Source organism: Salvelinus alpinus, chromosome 8 (genome assembly GCF_045679555.1).
Source record: "Salvelinus alpinus chromosome 8, SLU_Salpinus.1, whole genome shotgun sequence".
Classification (NCBI taxonomy): Eukaryota; Metazoa; Chordata; class Actinopteri; order Salmoniformes; family Salmonidae; genus Salvelinus; species Salvelinus alpinus.
This window is the reverse complement of record NC_092093.1, coordinates 29,232,003-29,253,637: the sequence shown is the minus strand read 5'-3', so window position 1 is coordinate 29,253,637 and position 21,635 is coordinate 29,232,003. Positions and strand designations below refer to the sequence as shown.

The following is a 21,635-nucleotide window of genomic DNA, read 5'->3' as shown; positions in this document are numbered from 1 at the left end:
AATCACACAGGTAAGGAGGACCAATGACATCAGCAGGAATCACAGCTTCTCTTGCTCTTCACACAAATCATCAGAGAGAAGACAGAAGGATTCTACATCTCTGTAACCACGTTAAGGAAGTGATACAGATGCCAGACAGGTGGGCAGGATACAGCAGGAGACAGAAGATGTGGTAGTAGGGCAAAGTGAAGTAAGAACACAATAGAATCTGACAGTGTTACTGTGCAGTAATGCCCTCATATCCACATCAGATATGGTTACCAGGATACAACTAGTCTCTCATGACAGATTTGGTTCTGGGTGATGAGATTAGCAAACAACAAATGAATGTGTGCTTACAGTAAATAGGTTATAGCGAACATAGTTGACTGTAATAGATAGATATACACTGAGTGCACAAAACATTAGGAACACCTTCCTAATATTGAGTTGCACCACTCTACAAGTTGTTGAAAGCGTTCCACAGGGATACTGACCCATGTTGACTCAGATGCTTCCCACAGTTGTGTCAAGTTGGATGGATGTCTTTTGGGTGGTGGACCATTTTTGATACACACGGGAAACGGTTGAGCGTGAAAAACCCAGCAGCGTTGCAGTTTTTTTACACAATCAAACCGGTGCGCCTGGCACCTTCTACCATACCTCGTTCAGAGGCACTGAAATATTTTGTCTTGCCCATTCACCCTCTGAATGGCACAGATACAGAATCCATGTCTCAATTGCCTCAAGACTTATAAATCCTTCCTTAACCTGTCTCCTCCCCTTCTACACTGATTGAAGTGGATTTAACAAGTGACATCAAAAGGCATCATAGCTTTCATCTGGATTGACCATGTCAGTCTGTCATGGAAAGAGCAGGTGTTCCTGATGTTTTGTACAGTCAGTGTAGATCTTTGGGGAAATAGATTCTTTCTTCAGTTCTTTAGATGACCACATAATTTCCTCCCCTTGACAGTTATAGTCCTCCAGCCATTTCAAAACCTACATCATGACAGGAAATACATTTCAGGAAAAGAGAGAAAAAAAAGAGACATAAATTTTAAAATAGTCATACTTTATTTCATAAACAATTATCTAAATGAATCCTGGATGGACGTATACAGAGTTAAGACTGTGCTCTTACATAATATAACAAGATGGGCATTCCTTTCTAAACCTTGCGTAAAGGTTGATGAAATACTTCTGAGCAAAGATACATACGAACGATGCAGCTAACTGACAGCGTGGGTATCATGAATTTTCTGACAGACAATACCATGAAAAAGCATTGCCAAAAGCTCTGAAGTCCATAGTTGTTTTCAGACAGTGTTTAGTTATTGCCAGCATCTGGTAGCTTCTCGTAATGGCAGTGGAACCACAGTTAGAACCTATATACTAGACATCTTGCAGTGGAGGCAGATATGCAATTCACTTATATTTATGATGAAATGTTTTTTGGATAAAGTATGAAGGGAAGCAGTTAACAATTACATTTAAATTACCATGAATAAATGAAGTAAATACGTCCAACATTTGGTCCATTATGGAAATAGTGGCAAAGAGTCATATTTTTTCCCCATTTAAAATAGGGTTTATTAAATCTTTATATACCGGAAGACCTTGACCCATTTGGGTAGACCACAGAGTATTTAAACATAACGAAACATTCTAAATATTGTACAAAAAATTAAATACAAAGAATTGCTTTTCTAGTTCTCCCCAAAAAAGATTTAATCCCTCCACCAAATAGCTTCACTATAACTACAGAGAATCCCACAATATTCCATTTGTATATAATGCTTTGTCAACCATATTTCATTCTGAATTGCTTTTTTTAAGAATACACAAAATACACACACACACACACATCACAAAAGCCATTCACATAGTAATGTAATGTTGTATATCAACACACAGGCCATGTAGTGTAATGCGGCAGGCAAAAATGCAACATTGGCTGACCTGGTTTCCCTGTCCCTGTACAGAATGTTCACCTTGTCTCTGTACAGGATGTGTCATCTCCCCTTCCCACCAGTAAAGAAATAGCTACTGTCAGTGAGACTCTAAGGGCAGATGGGTGAAGAAGAAGACCTGTTTGTCCCACTGACAACCACGACTGTGCTGTGTACAACTGTGCTGTGTCGGAGGCAAACTGTGCAAAATAATATAAAATATACAGTGTCTGTAAAAGATTGTATAGGTTCAGGACATTTGTGAAACATCACAGCACAGTTGAAAATATATGGCAAATAGAAATCAAAACTGGATGGTCTTCAGAGATAGGTGGGAGGGGTTGAGGTTGCTGAAGGATGGGACTTAAAACAAACAAAATATAACTCTTGTAAAATATACTGTTTCTGTAAAATGTATATAGTATGTATAAGCTGGAAGTAGAAGTGTTGTTGTCCATTAGTTTACTCCAATTAGGGGAGGGGTAGTAGGGTGAGGGGGAAATAATAAAGGAACATAAATAAAACAATATATGCATTACTGTTCAAAGGTTTGGGGTCACTTAGAAATGTCTTTGTTTTTGAAAGAAAAGCAAATTTTTTGAACATTAAAATAACATCAAATTGATCAGAAATACAGTGTAGACATTGTTTATTTTTTTATGGAATATCTACATAGGCGTACAGAGGCCCATTATCAGCAACCATTACTCCTGTGTTCCAATGGCACGTTGTGTTAGCTAATCCAAGTTTATCATTTTAAAAGGGTAATTGATCATTAGAAAACCCTTTTGCAATTATGTTAGCACAGCTGAAAACTGTTGTCCTGATTAAAGAAGCAATAAAACTGGCCTTCTTTAGACTAGTTGAGTATCTGGAGCATCAGCATTTGTGGGTTCGATTACAGGCTCAAAATGGCCAGAAACAAAGAACTTTCTTCTGAAACTCGTCAGTCTATTCTTGTTCTAAGAAATTAAGGCTATTCCATGCGAGAAATTGCCAAGAAACTGAAGATCTTGTACAATGCTGTGTACTACTCCCTTTACAGACCTGTGCAAACTGGCTCTAACCAGAATAGAAAGAGGAGTGGGAGGCCCCGGTGCACAACTGAGCAAGAGGACAAGTACATTAGAGTGTGTAGTTTGAGAAACAGACACCTCACAAGTCCTCAACTCGCAGCTTCGTTAAATAGTACCCGCAAAACATCAGTCTCAACATCAACAGTGTTGCTGCAAAGAAAAAGCCATATCTCAGACTGGCCAATAAAAATAAAAGATTACAATGGGCAAAGGAACACAGACACTGGACAGAGATATGGCTTTTTCTTTGCAACTCTGCCTAGAAGGCCAGCATCTCGGAGTCGCCTCTTCACTGTTGACGTTAAGTCTGGTGTTTTGCCGGTACTATCTAATGAATATTTTTACTATTTTCTACATTGTAGAATAATAGTGAAGACATCAAAACTATGAAATAACACACATGGAATCATGTAGTAACCATAAAAGTTTTAAACAAATCAAAATATATTTTCTATTTTAGATTCTTCAAAGTTGCCACCCTTTGCCTTGATGACAGCTTTGCACACTCTTGGCATTCTCTCAACCAGCTTCACCTGGAATGCTTTCTTGAAGAAGTTCCCACATATGCTGAGCACCTGTTGGCTGCTTTTTCTTCACTCTGTGGTCCAACTCATCCGAAACCATCTCAATTGGGTTGAGGTTGGGTGATTGTGGAACCCAGGTCATCTGATGCAGCACTCCATCACTCTTCTTCTTGGTCAAATAGGACCTTACACAGCCTGAAGGTGTGTTGGATCATTGTCCTGTTGAAAAGCAAATAATAGTCCCACTAAGAGCAAACCAGATGGGGTGGTGTATCGCTGCAGAATGCTATTGTAGCCATGCTGGTTATGTGTGCCTTGAATTCTAAACAACTCATGTTTATTTGTTTACCTGATACTAGGTGTCACCAGCAAAGCACCCATACACCATCACACCTCCTCCTCCATGCTTCACGGTGGGAACCACACATGCGGAGATCATCCATTCACCTACTTCGCGTCTCTCAAAGACACGGCGGTTGGAACCAAAAATCTCAGATTTGGTCTCATCAGACCAAAGGACAGATTTCCACCGGTTTAATGTCCAGTGCTCATGTTTCTTGGCCCAAGTAAGTCTCTTTTCTTATTGGTGTCCTTTAGTAGTGGTTTCTTTGCAGCAATTCAATCATGAAGGCCTAATTCACGCAGTCTCCTCTGAACAGTTGATGTTGAGATGTGTCTGTTACTTGAACTCTGTGAAGTATTTATTTGGGCTGCAATCTGAGGCTGGTAACTCTAATGAACTTATCCTCTGCAGCAGAGGTAACTCTGGGTCTAACTTTCCTGTTGTGGTCTTCATGAGAACCAGTTTCATCATAGCTCTTGATGGTTTTTGCGACTGCACTTGAAGAAACTTTCAAAGTTCTTGAAATGTTCCATATTGACTGACCTTAGTAATGATGGACTGTCGTTTCACTTTGCTTATTTTAGCTGTTCTTGCTATAATATGGACTTGGTCTTTTACCAAATAGGGCTATCTTCTGTATACCACCCCTACCTTGTCACAACACAATTGATTGTCTCAAATGCATTAAGAAGGAAAGAAATTCCACAAATGATTTTTAACAAGGCACAACTGTTAATTTAAATGCATTTCAGGTGACTACCTCATAAAGCTGGTTGAGAAAATATCAAGAGTGTGCAAATCTGTCATCAAGGCAAAGGGTAGCTACTTTGATGAACACTTTTTTGGTTAGTACATGATTCCATATGTGTTATTTCATAGTTTTGATGTCTTCACTATTATTCTACAATGTGGAACATTGTAAAAATAAAGAAAAACCCTTGAATGAGTAGGTGTGTCCCGACTTTTGACTGGAACTGTATAAATATTAACCCCCCCAAAAATACATATTAACCCCCCCAAAATATATGAGGGATTGGAAATGACGCAGACAATTACATTGATTGAAGCCACAATCTATCTGCAATATTAAAGCTGATCCACCCCCTAAAAAAGAAAAAAAACACTACTGTGTCCTACTATGGTAGTGGTGATGCTACTGTACTTCTCCAGGACAGGCTGTGAGTACAAACATTGGCCAGGCAGTGACAGACAAAAGTAGATATGGTGGTCGCTGTGACTCATCATGGGCTGTTGACCTACAGAGTACTGTAAACAGTAAGGTCTCGTTACATGAGGAGACGATGGGGACTGGTGCTGAAACCCGTCCTTTTCCTCCAGACCAGCACAGCCCAGACTCAACAACGGTCCTTCTTCTCATGAAACAGAAAAGCTGTGACACAAAGTGCTCTTTTTTGCTCCAAAGTTGTTGTTTGCGCTAGCTAACTCATATTCCAGAAATCAGTCTCTGATATCCGGAGGGTGGCTCAAATACAGAGAGTTCTGCTGTTATGAGGTGACCAAGGAGTAGACCATACTGGAAGACAAGTGAGGGAAAAAACACAAGAATCCAAATCAATGACTGAGACTACATGATTGGACCAAACAGTAAAACCAACAACAGTTACAAACAACATTGACAAAAACTATTTGATTATAAACTGGTCCACTGGAAATAATACGCATTCAAGAAAGGAGCATTCAAGCATTGTGTTAAAGTGTTTAATAAACGTCTGATAAATCCATGCTTGGTTTAGTAGTGGTTGATGTGTTCTGGCTGGGTGCCTGGGTGGCTGCCAGATTCACTGAGACTTTGTTTGTGTTTGTTTATTTGAAGTTGCAATTAAAATAGCCCTTTAATGTTGTGCATATGGGCTTTTCAACTAGAAAGGATAAACATTTTGCCTATTTAAAACACAAGCAACTAAATAAGCAAGAAATATATGTCAGGCTGCGGTAAAGTTCTGCTTGAGTAATCTTATCGATAAATCAAAACTTAAATATGAAATATTTATTTGAAGAACTGGGCTCGAAATAAGAGGTAGGGCTACTGTATGTCCTAGCACACACAACACTGCTAATGAAATATACAATCTGATGGTTTATTCAAACGAGGACAGTTTTGTTCTTTACAAACCATGATTCATGTTAGCATAACAACATGTTGTGAACTGGTCAGACAAGCGTAGGTTTCCAAGATGCCAACACTTAACATTTGTTCTTAGCATCAGCTAAACGAATAAACATCTTTGAAAATAAGATAGCCTCCTAGCTAACTCTACTACAACAGCACATTTAGTGCTTAAACTAAGCATGATCACCTAGCTACTCCAAAATGGAGACATTTGCATGAATCCTGCTATCTTCTGGCATGTGCGGGCACTAATCCCTGCTGCGGTGAAGCCTGAGCTCTCTTGTCAGTCTGGGTTATCAATATCCTTGTTTCCTAATGTAATGGAGGCACAATAAGTATGGTGGCCTGGAGGTGTCTTACACCCAGTGTTAGGAGAACCAGAGGCAGATTAGGCAGATGATGTCTCTCTAACAGCCAATCACCCCTCAGAGCTGTAGCTAGATGAATTAGTAGCCTTAGCCCAAAGCTACTTCTTCTCACCACGGCATCTACTTATTGTAGCTCATCACAGGATCACTGTTCCTAATCTACTGTACACACACCTCCATTATTACTCAGCTGTTAGGTGAAGACTGGTTTAGTCCCCTGGTCATTTGATGAAGACCAAACCTAGTGTCCAAACAGTGAGACAGCAAGCTGAACAACAGCTGAGGAGATGTGTGGAACAGACACTCTCTAGCTATTGGATCTCCCACTTGCTGTTAAACACCTTCAGTGTAACAAGCCCTGTACTTGGAATGTTGTCAATAGTTACTATAACTGCACTAATATACCATTGCCTTAGATATTATATTACAGTATGAGATGTGAATTAGATCCCATTTCATCTCCAGACTGTTCATCATGGTAGAAGGGACAGACATGCTACATATGTCCTTGCTGTCAGCTTGTCATCTGTCTGAATGTCATTGAGGTTGTTTAATTCACCCAGTAGTTTGGCTTCCACAGGCGAATACAGCATATTCCTCACTGAGCTAATACACTTGTATATTGAGCTCGGCTTCCTTATCAAAGCCACATAGTCATTTCTTGTTCCAATATATTTAAACGGATGTTGGGCCGAGGCAAACCTGGCCATTGTAATTGAGAGGGTTATGCCTCCAGAGTCAATCTTAGTTTTCCCATCAATCTGTGAGTGGGAGAGCATTATGCAGCTGATGCTCGATAGTTTCAGGCAGTGTGTGTGTGTGTGTGTGTGTGTGTGTGTGTGTGTGTGTGTGTGTGTGTGTGTGTGTGTGTGTGTGTGTGTGTGTGTGTGTGTGTGTGTGTGTGTGTGTGTGTGTGTGTGTGTGTGTGTGTGTGTGTGTGTGTGTGTGTGTGTGTGTGAGTGAGTGTGCCTCTGTATTTGTTTGTAAGTGTGTATGTATGTAAGGAAAGGTTTAGAGATCATGCCAAAGACAAGTGGAGATGTGAGTGAGAGTGGGTAGGCTTTGGAGCAGTATTACAGTAGTAGACAAAGAGGGAAGCATTCATATACAGTAACGTAACATAACATCCCTAGCAGTGATTAAACATTAGCAAAAATCACACATCTCATCAATGTTAAACAATGGAGGACTCCATTTTATTATATTGCTATGTTATATTCCATACTGGACTCCACTAGAGTGACCGCCTCCCCTGTGACAAACACCAGTAGGTCAGGGGGGCGGGAGTAATGTAGGTCAGAGGTTAGGGGTTAAAGATGATCTCCCTCAGGAGGCCCATTCTCCAGGCAAGGTTGTGCATCAGTGCTACAGTATCGCTGAGGGGGGAGAAAGAGTGTGTGCAGGGGTCAGTGGGTCAGTGAGGGGGTCAGAATCACAAGGTGACAAACCCACTGAAGAGAGACTCACTAGGTGAAGGCCAGCGGAGCACCAAATGGCAGGTCAGGTCCAGTACACGCTACAGCCGAGGGGAAGAGAGTCAAATGACCACATTCACCACTTCCGACTGGTCAATTACAAATTCACTGTGCCTCTGGTGAGATGTTACTACTACCAGGGGCTGTAGGGTCAATTCCATTTAGATTTAGTCAATATAAGTGATCGTTTAAAACGTTTTAGTACAGGAATTGAAAATGTCCCAACCATAACCTGAATTGGCTAAACTGAAAAGACAATTTACCGCGGCCCTTAGGGCTGCAGGGCCAATCCAATGTGACTGGAGGATATACTATGTAATGTAGTGCATGGCTATGTAAACATCAACAACAACTGACACAGTGAAAAAGAACAGGTATCTAAGAGGTTCACTGCTGGCTGCATGGCATACTGAAAGGGCATAATGTCCTTGTGAATTCAGATGCTGGTTTAGGCACAGTAGAAATCTACACTTGGGATCTTTAATCTTTAAACAGCCAATACAGCATGTATACATATACATGTCTGAAAAGCATGAAACAGCCCTGAAAAGAAGTAACAACTATACTGTAGTTAGTCACTTTGAGGTGAAAGATGATCGTTGTCTGCATCTTAACACCGGACCAAAAAACACAGTGGAAAGTGCATTCGTCACTCACCAGTAGAGATAGTAGAAGAAGGAGAGGACGAAGAAGGACATCTTGCACCAGGCCTCTTTTTGGCAGAACTTGAGCGTGTCTCCGTTCATGACCGAGGCTGGGTCGTAGAGGAGCTCCTTAGTGTCTGTGGGGCTGTGGAAGTACCTACCGAATAGGGACACGACACACGAGGGGTAGTTGACCCGTAGAGACGGAAGGGAAGATGAAAGGAAGAATGGAGAGATGGAGGATGAGTAGGGGGGACACCCTCTTTACATGAAACATCTGACTGTTCATGATTAGTATGATTAAGTTGTGCATGACTACAGGTAGTAGTAGTAGTTGTAATGCATGGTTTATGAACATAGGTCCATGTATTTACTTATGTTAATAGATACATGAACACATGGTTTATAATGATTTACCAATAGTTTGCTAATGGGTAACAAACTATTCAATAATGGTTTATAAGTCATTTGTACTATAGACAGACTTAAATAAATGATGACAGTTTTTTTTTAAATTCATGTGGAACAAGATTGCTACAGTAAGCTGACTGAAAACACATTCTCACCCACATTCTCATTTAAGAATGTGCGTGAGAATGTGTTTTCAGTCAGCTTAATGTACCTGGTAATAATCCAGAATCACAACCATTCTGCCCATTCCATTAACACATCTGTACCTCTCCCATTGGGGGGGGGGGGGGGGGGCTGTCTGTAACCTCAGCTCCACTACCTCTCACACTACCTGAATAAGAGAGAGGTACAGGCACAGAGAGAGGGACCCAGGTGGAGGTTGATAGAGAGAGACGGTGAAGGGGAAATGGTGGGGGCATAGTGGGGACAGGGGGGCAGCTGTCTATGTCTGTGTCTGCTACCAGGGTGAGTTCAGTCTCAACACAGAGAGACAGAGGGATCCCTTCTACTGTATCAGTGCTCTTCCAGTGGACCCAGCTGCATTACCCTCCAGATAGCAGAGACTGGAGATGGCTGCACTGGGGGTTTGGGGGGGGTGGGGGGTGGACCAGCTCAGTCTGACTAGTGAGGTGCTCTGCTGGGCACTAAGAGCCACAGGCATTAGGTTCGCTGGCACATTTTGGAGGCATTGGAAGCCAACCACACTTTTGGGAAAGCGTAATGGTCCTCTTATGATGAGGCTATATGGAATTGGCCTTAAACTGAGACATTTTTCACAGAAATGTAGCCACCGCTTTTCATCTGCATGTACAGTACCCAAATCCAGATAGCTGATGTTCTGAAAGAGCTGCAAAATCTGGACCCCTACAAATCACCTGGGCTAGAAATTATCCGCCGCAATTGTTGCAACCCCTATTACAAGCCTGTTCAACCACTCTTTCGTATCGTCTGAGATCCCCAAAGATTGGAAAGCTGCCGCGGTTATCCCCCTCTTCAAAGGAGGAGACACTCTAGACCCAAACTGCTACAGACCTATATCTATCCTACCCTGCCTTTCTAAGGTCTTCGAAAGCCAAGTGAACGAACAGATCACCGACCATTTCGAATCCCACCATACTTTCTCCGCTATTCAATCTGGTTTCCGAGCTGGTCATGGGTGCACCTCAGCCATGCTCAAGGTCCTAAATGATATCATAACCGCCATCGATAAAAGACAATACTGTGCAGCCGTATTCATCGACCTGGCCAAGGTTTTCGACTCTGTCAATCACCGCATTCTTATCGGCAGACTGGTTTCTCAAATGACTGCCTCGTCTGGTTCACCAACTACTTCTCAGACAGAGTTCAGTGTGTCAAATCGGAGGGCTTGTTGTCCGGACCTCTGGCAGTCTCTATGGGTGTGCCATAGGCTTCAATTCTCGGGCTGACTCTTTTCTCTGTATACATCAATGATGTCGCTCTTGCTGCTGGTGATTATCTGATCCACCTCTACGCAGACGACACCATTTTGTATACTTCTGGCCCTTCTTTGGACACTGTGTTAACTAACCTCCAGATGAGCTTCAATGCCATACAACTCTCCTTCCGTGGCCTCCAACTGCTCCTAAATGCAAGTAAAACTAAATGCATGCTCTTCAACCGATCGCTGCCCGCACCTGCCCGCCCGTCCAGCATCACTACTCTGGACGGTTCTGACTTAGAATATGTGGACAAGTACAAATACCTAGGTGCCTGGTTAGACTGTAAACTCTCCTTCCAGACTCACATTAAGCATCTCCAATCCAAAATTAAATCTAGAATTGGCTGCCTATTTCGCAACAAAGCATCCTTCACTCATGCTGCCAAACATACCCTCGTAAAACTGACTATCCTACCGATCCTTGACTTCGGCGATGTCATTTGCAAAATAGCCTCCAACACTCTACTCAGCAAATTGGATACAGTCTATCACAGTGCCATCCGTTTTGTCACCAAAGCCCCAAATACTACCCACCACTGCGGCCTGTATGCTCTCGTTGGCTGGGCCTCGCTTCATATTCGTCGCCAAACCCACTGGCACCAGGTCATCTATAAGTATTTGCTAGGTAAAGCCCCGCCTTATCTCAGCTCACTGGTCACCATAGCATCACCCACCCATAGCACGCGCTCCAGCAGGTATATTTCACTGGTCATCCCCAAAGCCAATTCCTACTTTGGCCGCTGTCACGCCCTGGCCTTAGTTATCTTTGTTTTCTTTATTATTTTAGTTAGGTCAGGGTGTGACATGGGGGATGTTTGTGTGTGTTTGTCTCTAGAGACTGTGAAGGAGCTAATGGGGAAATTGGGGGAGAGAGTTATGAGGGAGGTGCTGTGTTGGTGCTTGAGGCACGACATCCGCCCGACGGAGCGAGTCGGGGACTTGATGTCACCTGAGTTAGCTCTCCATACTCGTCCTGAGGTGCGTGCTAGCCGTCTGGTGAAGATTGTGCCAGTACCACGCACCAGGCCTCCTGTGCACATCCCTAGCCTTGCACGTCCTGCGCCAGCTCAACGCACCAGCTCTCCTGTGGCAGCCCCTCGCACTCGCCCAGTGGTGCGTGTTCCCAGTCCAGTACCACCAGTGCCAACACCACGCACCAGGCTTCCAGTGCGTCTCCAGAGCCCTGTTCCTCCTCCACGCACTCGCTTTGAGGTGCGTGTCCTTAGCCCGGTACCACCAGTTCCGGTACCACGCACCAGGCCTACTGTGCGCCTCAGCCGGCCAGAGTCTCCCGTCTGCCCAGCGCCGCCTGCGCTGCCCGTCTACCCAGCGCCGTCTGAGTCTGCCATCTGCCCAGCGCCGTCTGCGCTGCCTGCCTGCCCAGAGCCATCTGAGCTGCCTGCCTGCCCAGAGCCATCTGAGCTGCCTACCTGCCCAGCGCCATCTGAGCTGCCTGCCTGTCCAGCGCCATCTGAGCCGTCTGCCTGCCCAGCGCCATCTGAGCCGTCTGCCTACCCAGCGCCATCTGAGCCGTCCGTCTGTCCCGAGCCGTCAGAGCCGTCCGTCTGTCCCGAGCCGTCAGAGCCGTCCGTTTGTCCCGAGCCGTCAGAGCCGCCCGCCAGTCAGGAGCCGGCAGAGCCGCCCGCCAGTCATGAGCTGCCCTCCAGTCATGAGCTGCCCTCCAGTCATGAGCTGCCCTCCAGTCCGGAGCTGCCCTCCAGTCCGGAGCTGCCCCTCAGTCCGGATCTGCCCCCCAGTCCGGAGCTGCCCCCCAGTCCGGAGCTGCCCCTCCGTCCAGTGGCGCCCTCTACGATGATCTTCAGTCCGGGACTCGCTGCAAGGGTCCTCGTTCCTGGGAGGCCACCTAAGCGGGTATTGACTATGGTGGAGTGGGGTCCACGTCCCACACCCGAGCCACCGCCGTAGGAAGGCCCACCCGGACCCTCCCCTTCTGTGTCAGGTTTTGCGGCCGGAGTCCGCACCTTTGGGGGGGGGGGGGGTACTGTCACGCCCTGGCCTTAGTTATCTTTGTTTTCTGTATTATTTTAGTTAGGTCAGGGTGTGACATGGGGGATGTTTGTGTGTGTTTGTCTCGTTTAGGGTGTTTGTATTGTCTAGGTTTTTTTTGTAGAGTTCATGGGGTTGTGTTCAAGTGTAGGTGTTTATGTAAGTCTATGGTTGCCTAGATTGGTTCTCAATTAGAGACAGCTGTCTATCGTTGTCTCTAATTGAGAGCCATATTTAGGCAGCCATAGTCATTAGGTAGGTTGTGGGTAATTGTCTGTTTTGACGTTAGTTGCCAGTGTCTGCACTTATTTGTTTTGTATAGCTTCACGATCGTCGGTTTGTTGTTTTGTTTAGTTTGTGTTAGTGTTCTTCGTCTTTCTTAAATAAATACAACTATGTATTTATATCACGCTGCGCCTTGGTCCTCTCTTTCACCCGAAGACGATCGTGACAGCCGCCTTTCCTTCCAGTTCTCTGCTGCCAATGACTGGAACAAAAACACTGAAGCTGGAGACTCATATCTCCCTCACTAACTTTAAGCAACAGCTGTCAGAGCAGCTTACAGATCATTGCACCTGTACATTACCCATCTGTAAATAGCCCACCCAACTATCTCATCCCCATATTGTTATATATATATATTTTTTTCTCCTTTGCACATCTATCACTCCAGTGTTTAACTGCTAAATTGTAATTATTTCGCCACTATGGCCTATTTATTGCCTTACCTCCCTAATCTTACCTTATTTGCACACACTGTATATAGACTTGTATATTGTGTTATTGACTGTATGTTTGTACTCTGTGTTGTTGTTTGTGTCGCACTGCATTGCTTTATCTTGGCCAGGTCGCAGTTGTAAATGAGAACTTGTTCTCAACTGGCCTACCTGGTTAAATAAAGGTGAAAAAAATAAAAATAATAAACAGTATGTGTCTGCTTTACACAGGTAGTCATGCTCCGTTCCACTGTGTTGCTGCTGCTAAACCTAAATCTAAAAATCTCTCCTGTTGATGTGGCTGTGTGTCACTGAGCCCCTGCTGCATGTGGGGGCTGATAAAGGAGGAGGGGGACGAGCTGAAGACTTTAGGCATCAGCTGTACTCACTGGGAAGGAAAGCGGACGGACAGATCTATAGCTGCTGTGTGTCTCCCACCCCCATATTTCCACCTCTCTTTCGTTCACTCTTTTCTTTCTTTATTTCTTTCTCTCTCTCTTGCTCTTGCTTTCTGGCTCTCTCTCCATCTCTCCTTGTCTCCTCTCAGCTGTGCAGAGAGAACAGCATCTGTAGCCACATGGCATCTGGCAGTCTGCAATTAATGAGTCAGAGAGCACTGCTGCGTAACTTCAACCGGCTGAGCAAAACAATCACAGAGTTCTGCAAGTGATTCACATCAAATAACGAAACAAGAACAAGCCAAAAGAAAAGAGAATATAACGTGTTAATGGGAGGGAGCCGTGACAGGTGACTCTTTTTCAGGGTGTGATATCAGATAATCATAACCAAAGTCATGTACAGCCTGTCTGTCAAATTGCAATTTCAACTTATTGAAGTGTTCAATTCATTAAAAAAATACAATATTTTTCTTTATTGCGGTAACTTTTGAAAAGCTCTATAGATTTTTACAAAGGATTTCTAACAAAAACGCAAGGTATTGAAAGACTGTTTGTCCCTTTGTTGCGCAGAGACAAAACAATCTGTTTCATATTTACAATGACTGCAGACTCCACTAAACTCTACTTTGTCAGTCAAATTTATGTCAATGTTTTATGTTGGCCTTTGTCTATGAATGTCTCGTGAATATTTCAATATCAGTGCTTATCTTCTGGGCACCACACTGAATTCATGATATCTTACAAATGAGAGAAGGACAAAGTAGACTGGTCCAGCTTCGATAGTTACCTCCATGTGTTGTAGAAGAGGAGGGGGATGTTGAGGCCTACTGTCAGCCACTCCTGGGCACACAGGAACATGATACAGAACAGCCCATGGATAGAATACTCTGGAAGCACCAACTGGCAGGGAGAGAAGGAGGGAGTGAGGGAGGGAGAGAGAGAGAGGGGGAGCCCGAGAGAAAGGGAGGGAGAAGAGGGTTGATCGAAAGAGAAATGCTCTTGAGAGAGGCCATTTTACATCTTCTCATTCACAGATTATTCATCACCATTTGACATTAAACATACATAATAATCCATTATAGACAAGGGGTCATCGTTATGGTAACCTTGCGTGCTAGCCAGGCTTCTACAGCTGTTGAAAGACACTATCTCTACGGCAATCATAGATAGCTTGAGACAATTACACGCAAGGCTTCATGATGTCATGGAACAACTGGCTAGCATGGATAATGACTTATGTCAATACATTGGCAATTATCCTAAACTAACTGTGCCATGTCATGTGTCTAAGCATTACTGTACCTAGGTTTTATCAAATGTTATCAAAATGGCAAGATGTGACACAGCAACCTTATCATCAGGGTTTTGAAACCTTCAACATAAGCTACAGAATGTATTGCTCAGTAAGACCAAATGTTGTATTTTAGATAGCAGCGAAGATTAGTGAGTGTGGTTAAACACAAGATGGCAAACCTCCATCAGTCACATTAATGAATCCAACAGCAGCAGATAGTCATTAGAGCAGAGCTCCAAACATGGTTAGAGTCTGGCAAAGAGTGAGCACCGATATTACAGAGTAGTCATTAGCGCTAGCTGCACCACATACAGCATCTCGCTCCCCAAAGAGCCAGCGCCAAGCCTCATCTTTCATGTGGTGAAATTAACGCTGTGTGAAATTAAGATTTTGGAAGCAGCTCGGAGCCTTCCCAAAGAAAGTTGCAAGTCAAAAATGAAAGCTGTGGTTTAGATTGCGTCTGCTCTGAAGAGATGTAAAGAACTTTGTGGGTATGATTATGACATGAATCATATGCGCTAGTCATAAAAATATCCCATTGAATATATTGGCCCATAATGGTGGAAGACTTACAATATCCATATGTTAATACAACACGATTAGTGGTAGTATTCATGTGTGCATTCAACCTGAAATGCAATGCGATGGCCACCCCAGAGCTGATAAAACGATGTCTTGAGTCCTGAATGCTCACGGTGTATGTCCTGTTTCCTGCTCTCTGTCTGTGTGAACCCACAGAAAGGGTTTTTAGGTTATTATGTTTGACTCATACAGAAGGTTTCATCCTAGGCTGAGGCGGTGGGACAAAAGTTACCACAAAAAGCAGCTCAACAATACCAGGATTTGTGCTACTTAGCAGCACAGATGTAAGCTGTTAAAAACTCTAAAATATGTAACCATTCATAAAGAAAAAAGCTTCAGAGAAGCAGAAGGAGAGGCCAAGTTAAACTACAGTTGAAGTCGGAAGTTTACATACACTAAGGTTAAAGTCATTAAAACTTGTTTTTCAACCACTCCACAAATTTCTTGTTAACAAACTACAGTTTTGGCAAGTTGGTTAGGATATCTATTTTGTGCATGACACAAGGAATTTTTTCAACAATTGTTTACATACAGATTATTTTACTTATAAATCACAATTCCAGTGGGTCAGAAGTGTACATACACTAAGTTGACTGTGCCTTTAAACAGCTTGGAAAATTCCAGAAAATGATTTCATGGTTTTAGAAGCTTCTGATAGAATAATTTACATAATTTGAGTCAATTGGAGGTGTACCTGTTGATGTATTTCAAGGCCTACCTTCAAACTCAGTGCCTCTTTGCTTGACATCACGGGAAAATCAAAAGAAATCAGCCAAGACCTCAGAAAAAAATTGTAGACCTCCACAAGTCTGGTTCATCCTTGGGAGCAATTTCCAAACGCCTGAAGGTATCACGTTCATCTGTACAAACAATAGTACGCAAGTATAAACACCATGGGACCACGCAGCCGTCATACCGCTCAGGAAGAAGACACGATCTGTCTCCAAGAGATTAATGTACTTTGGTGCAAAAAGTGGAAATCAATCCCAGAACAACAGCAAAGGACCTTGTGAAGATGCTGGAGGAAACGGGTACAAAAGTATCTATATCCACAGTAAAATTAGTCCTATATTGACATAACCTGAAAGGCCGCTCAGCAAGGAATTGCTCCAAAACCGCCATAAAAAAGCCAGACTACAGTTTGCAACTGCACATGGAGACGAAGATCGTACTTTTTGGAGAAATGTCCTCTGGTCTGATGAAACAAAAATAGAACTTTTTTGGCCATAATGATCATCGTTACGTTTGGAGGAAAAAGGGGATGCTTGCAAGCCGAAGAACACCATCCCAACCGTGAAGCACGGGGGTGGCAGCATCATGTTGTGGGGGTGCTTTGCTGCAGGAGGGACTGGTGCACTTCACAAAATAGATGGTATCATGAGGTAGGAAAATTATGTGGATATATTGAAGCAACATCTCAAGACATCAGTCAGGAAGTTAAAGCTGGGTCGCAAATGGGTCTTCCAAATGGACAATGACCCCAAGCATACATCCAAAGTGGCTTAAGGACAACAACGTCAAGGTATTGGAGTGGCCATCACAAAGCCCTGACCTCAATCCTATGGAAAATTTGTGGGCAGAACTGAAAAATTGTGTGCGAACAAGGAGGCCTACAAACCTGACTCAGTTACACCAGCTCTGTCAGGAGGAATGGGCAAAATTCACCCATCTTATGGGTGAAGCTTGTGGAAGGCTACCCAAAATGTTTGACCCAAGTTAAACAATTTAAAGGCAATGCTACCAAATACTAATTGAGTGTATGTAAACTTCTGGGAATGGGAATGTGATGAAAGAAATAAAAGCTGAAATAAATCATTCTCTCTACTATTATTCTGACAATTCACATTCTTAAAATAAAGTGGTGATCCTAACTAACCTAAGACAGGGAATTCTTACTAGGATTAAATGTCAGGTACTGTGAAAAACTGAGTTAAAATGTATTTGGCTAAGGTGTATGTAAACTTCCGACTTCAACTGTATCTATGCTTAATGCTATTCCCGAAGCCCTTCAGAAGTTCATGTATATTTAACACACTACAGGCACAACTGGAGCCCTGTCTGAAACACCTTGACTAGATTCTTCACAGCACTACATACAGTGGGGCAAAAAAGTATTTAGTCAGCCACCAATTGTGCAAGTTCTCCCACTTAAAAAGATGAGAGAGGCCTGTAATTTTCATCATAGGTACACTTCAACTATGACAGACAAAATGAGGAAAAAAAATCCAGAAAATCACATTGTAGGATTTTTTATTAATTTATTTGCAAATTATGGTGGAAAATAAGTATTTGGTCAATAACAAAAGTTTATCTCAATACTTTGTTATAAACCCTTTGTTGGCAATGACAGAGGTCAAACGTTTTCTGTAAGTCTTCACAAGGTTTTCACACACTGTTGCTGGTATTTTGGCCCATTCCTCCATGCAGATCTCCTCTAGAGCAGTGATGTTTTGGGGCTGTTGCTGGGCAACACAGACTTTCAACTCCCTCCAAAGATTTTCTATGGGGTTGAGATCTGGAGACTGGCTAGGCCACTCCAGGACCTTGAAATGCTTCTTACGAAGCCACTCCTTCGTTGCCCGGGCGGTGTGTTTGGGATCATTGTCATGCTGAAAGACCCAGCCACGTTTCATCTTCAATGCCCTTGCTGATGGAAGGAGGTTTTCACTCGAAATCTCACGATACATGGCCCCATTCATTCTTTCCTTTACACGGATCAGTCGTCCTGGTCCCTTTGCAGAAAAACAGCCCCAAAGCATGATGTTTCCACCCCCATGCTTCACAGTAGGTATGGTGTTCTTTGGATGCAACTCAGCATTCTTTGTCCTCCAAACACGACAAGTTGAGTTTTTACCAAAAAGTTATATTTTGGTTTCATCTGACCATATGACATTCTCCCAATCTTCTTCTGGATCATCCAAATGCTCTCTAGCAAACTTCAGACGGGCCTGGACATGTACTGGCTTAAGCAGGGGGACACAACTGGCACTGCAGGATTTGAGTCCCTGGCGGCGTAGTGTGTTACTGATGGTAGGCTTTGTTACTTTGGTCCCAGCTCTCTGCAGGTCATTCACTAGGTCCCCCCGTGTGGTTCTGGGATTTTTGCTCACCGTTCTTGTGATCATTTTGACCCCACGGGGTGAGATCTTGCGTGGAGCCCCAGATCGAGGGAGATTATCAGTGGTCTTGTATGTCTTCCATTTCCTAATAATTGCTCCCACAGTTGATTTCTTCAAACCAAGCTGCTTACCTATTGCAGATTCAGTCTTCCCAGCCTGGTGCAGGTCTACAATTTTGTTTCTGGTGTCCTTTGACAGCTCTTTGGTCTTGGCCATAGTGGAGTTTGGAGTGTGACTGTTTGAGGTTGTGGACAGGTGTCTTTTATACTGATAACAAGTTCAAACAGGTGCCATTAATACAGGTAACGAGTGGAGGACAGAGGAGCCTCTTAAAGACGAAGTTACAGGTCTGTGAGAGCCAGAAATCTTGCTTGTTTGTAGGTGACCAAATACTTATTTTCCACCATAATTTGCAAATAAATTCATTAAAAATCCTACAATGTGATTTTCTGGATTTTTTCCCCTCATTTTGTCTGTCATAGTTGAAGTGTACCTATGATGAAAATTACAGGCCTCTCTCATCTTTTTAAGTGGGAGAACTTGCATAATTGGTGGCTGACTAAATACTTTTTTGCCCCACTGTACTTCCTAATAACATACAAATATATTGGAGCACAGATGAGGAGCTCTTCAACAGCAGGAGATGGAGAAACTGCTCCTCAAACAGAACTATATATACACACACACAGACGACACGCCGCCACGCTCATTAAAACACAAATAATCACGTTAACCTTTTCATTACCCCCGCTAATTCTCAGCCCCCATCCATCAAGTCCCTACCCTCGCTGTCGCTGGCTAAACTCCTGCTGAACGCGGACAAACATTATGAACCGCTCCCATGCTAATGTACCAGGCATAACGGAATTTAACTTCTTGCAACTATAGGGGGTGCTGTTCTGCATTAGCATTTTTTGGTCTCCAAATTAAACTGCCTCGTGCTCAATTCTTGATCGTACAATATGCATATTATTGTTATTATTGGATAGAAAACACTTTCTAGTTTCTATAGCCGTTGGAGTTTTGTCTCTGAGTGGTACAGAACTACTTCTACAGCACTTTTCCTGACAGGGAGTCAGATTTCAGAAATTTTGACCCCTGATCTGGGGTCGGTTTTAAGGTGCCTGTAAATGCTATGGAGAAACCGACACTGCCTACGTCTTCCTCTGGGTGTCAGTACGTCATCACGCTTTGAATGGAGTCGATTGCACAATCAGAGCCACTATAAAACAACAAAACGTGGAAGTACCGTTCTTTCCCTTCGCGCGTCTTACGCAAGATGGACATCGGACTTGCCTCCTTCCAAATGGTTGTTTAGCCAGTGATATTTCTCCGGTCATGTTTTTACTCGTTATAGTTGTTAAAAACATCATAATGTAGTTAATTTGAACCGTTTTATAGCAATTTATATCCGTTTAGTGCGATTTTGAGGAATTTCTTTGTCGTGCACTTTGAAGCTTTGGGCACGTTTTGGGGTCTCGGTCGATGTTAGTGGACATTTCGAAGGACAGAGGACATCTATCGACCAAAAGAAGATTAGACCCAAGAAAGGATACATTGCCCAAGAATCTGATGGAAAATCACCTCATAGTAAGAAATATTTAATATGATAAATCGTTGTTCTGTCGAAATATTTTAAACGCATAATCCGCCATTTTGTTTGTTATCGCTTCACTTGGCGAACCCTGTATTGCACAGTAAGGATAATTTTAGAAATGTAAATCAACGGTTGCATTAAGAACTAATTTGTCTTTCGATTCCTGTCAACCCTGTATTTTTTAGTCAAGTATATGATTAGCTTTCGATTAAACTAGATCACTCTGAAAGATGACGTCCGACATTTTGAGGCTTGATTTGCTAGTATTTTCATTGTATAACCACGGTTTTGTATGGCTAAATATGCACATTTTCGAACAAACTCTATATGTATGTTGTAAAATGATGTTACAGGAGTGTCATCGGAAGAATTCTGAGAAGGTTAGTGAAAAAATTAATATATTTTGGCGATGATTACGTTATAGCTCTCTTTGGCTTGAATCGATGCTCTGGTAACGTTTGCACATGTGGTATGCTAACTTATCGATTTATTGTGTTTTCGCTGTAAAACGCTTAGAAAATCTGAAATATTGTCTGAAATCACAAGATCTGGGTCTTTCCATTGCTATGCTTTGTCTATTTTTATGAAATGTTTTATGATGAGTAAATTGGTCATACACGTTGCTCTCTTTAGTAATTCTAGTCGAGTTGTGATGGTCGGTGCAATTGTAAACTGTGATTTCTACCTGAAATATGCACTTTTTTCTAACAAAACCTATCCTATACCATAAATATGTTATCAGACTGTCATCTGATGAGGTTTTTTATTGGTTAGTGGCTATTTATATCTTTATTTGGCCGAATTTGTGATAGCTACTGATGGAGTAAAAAACTGGTGGAGTAAAAAAAGTGGTGTCTTTTGCTAACGTGGTTAGCTAATAGATTTACATATTGTGTCTTCCCTGTAAAACATTTTAAAAAACAGAAATGATGGGTTATTCACAAGATCTGTATCTTTCATCTGGTGTCTTGGACTTGTGATTTAATGATATTTAGATGCTACTATCTACTTGTGAAGCTATGCTAGCTATGCTAATCAGTGTGTGGGGGGGGGGGTGGGGGGTGATCCCGGACCCGGGGTAGAGGCTCGTGAAAGGTTAACCTACAACACAAAATACATTATGAACACATAAATCATGAGTAGTAGTCATCACATCAACCACGACTAAAACAGAGAGACTATATAAGAGAAAGGGTTTGGTCGCAAGGCAGAGGCACACAGAGCAACAAAGCTACATGATACTGTAGTCCTACAGTAACAACGAGGGGAGAGTAACAACACTGATGAACTGTATATGTATTTATTAGGGATCCCCATTAGCTGTTGCCAAGGCAGCAGCTACTCTTCCTGGGTCCAAACCCATTAAGGCACTTATGTTACTTATAAAACAAAATATAAAACAGTACATCATATAACATTATTACACCACTACATACAGTGGGGAGAACAAGTATTTGATACACTGCCGATTTTGCAGGTTTTCCTACTTATAAAGCATGTAGAGGTCTGTAATTTTTATCATAAGTACACTTCAACTGTGAGAGACGGAATCTAAAACAA

At 42.8% G+C, this 21,635-nt stretch overlaps 1 protein-coding gene across 1 annotated transcript in view; it reads right to left on the bottom strand.

Annotated features, from left to right (window-relative positions):
• Positions 1-1,037: 1,037 nt before the first annotated feature.
• Positions 1,038-21,635, bottom strand: part of LOC139582881 (protein cornichon homolog 3-like) — a 66,391-nt gene continuing 45,793 nt past the window's right edge. Inside the window, exons 4-6 of the mRNA XM_071413301.1 lie at positions 14,271-14,383; positions 8,506-8,649; positions 1,038-5,408 (exon numbers count right to left, since the gene is read on the bottom strand). Coding sequence (XP_071269402.1) covers positions 5,381-5,408; positions 8,506-8,649; positions 14,271-14,383 — 285 coding nt within the window. The 3' untranslated portion in view covers positions 1,038-5,380. The remainder of the gene's footprint in view (positions 5,409-8,505; positions 8,650-14,270; positions 14,384-21,635) is intronic.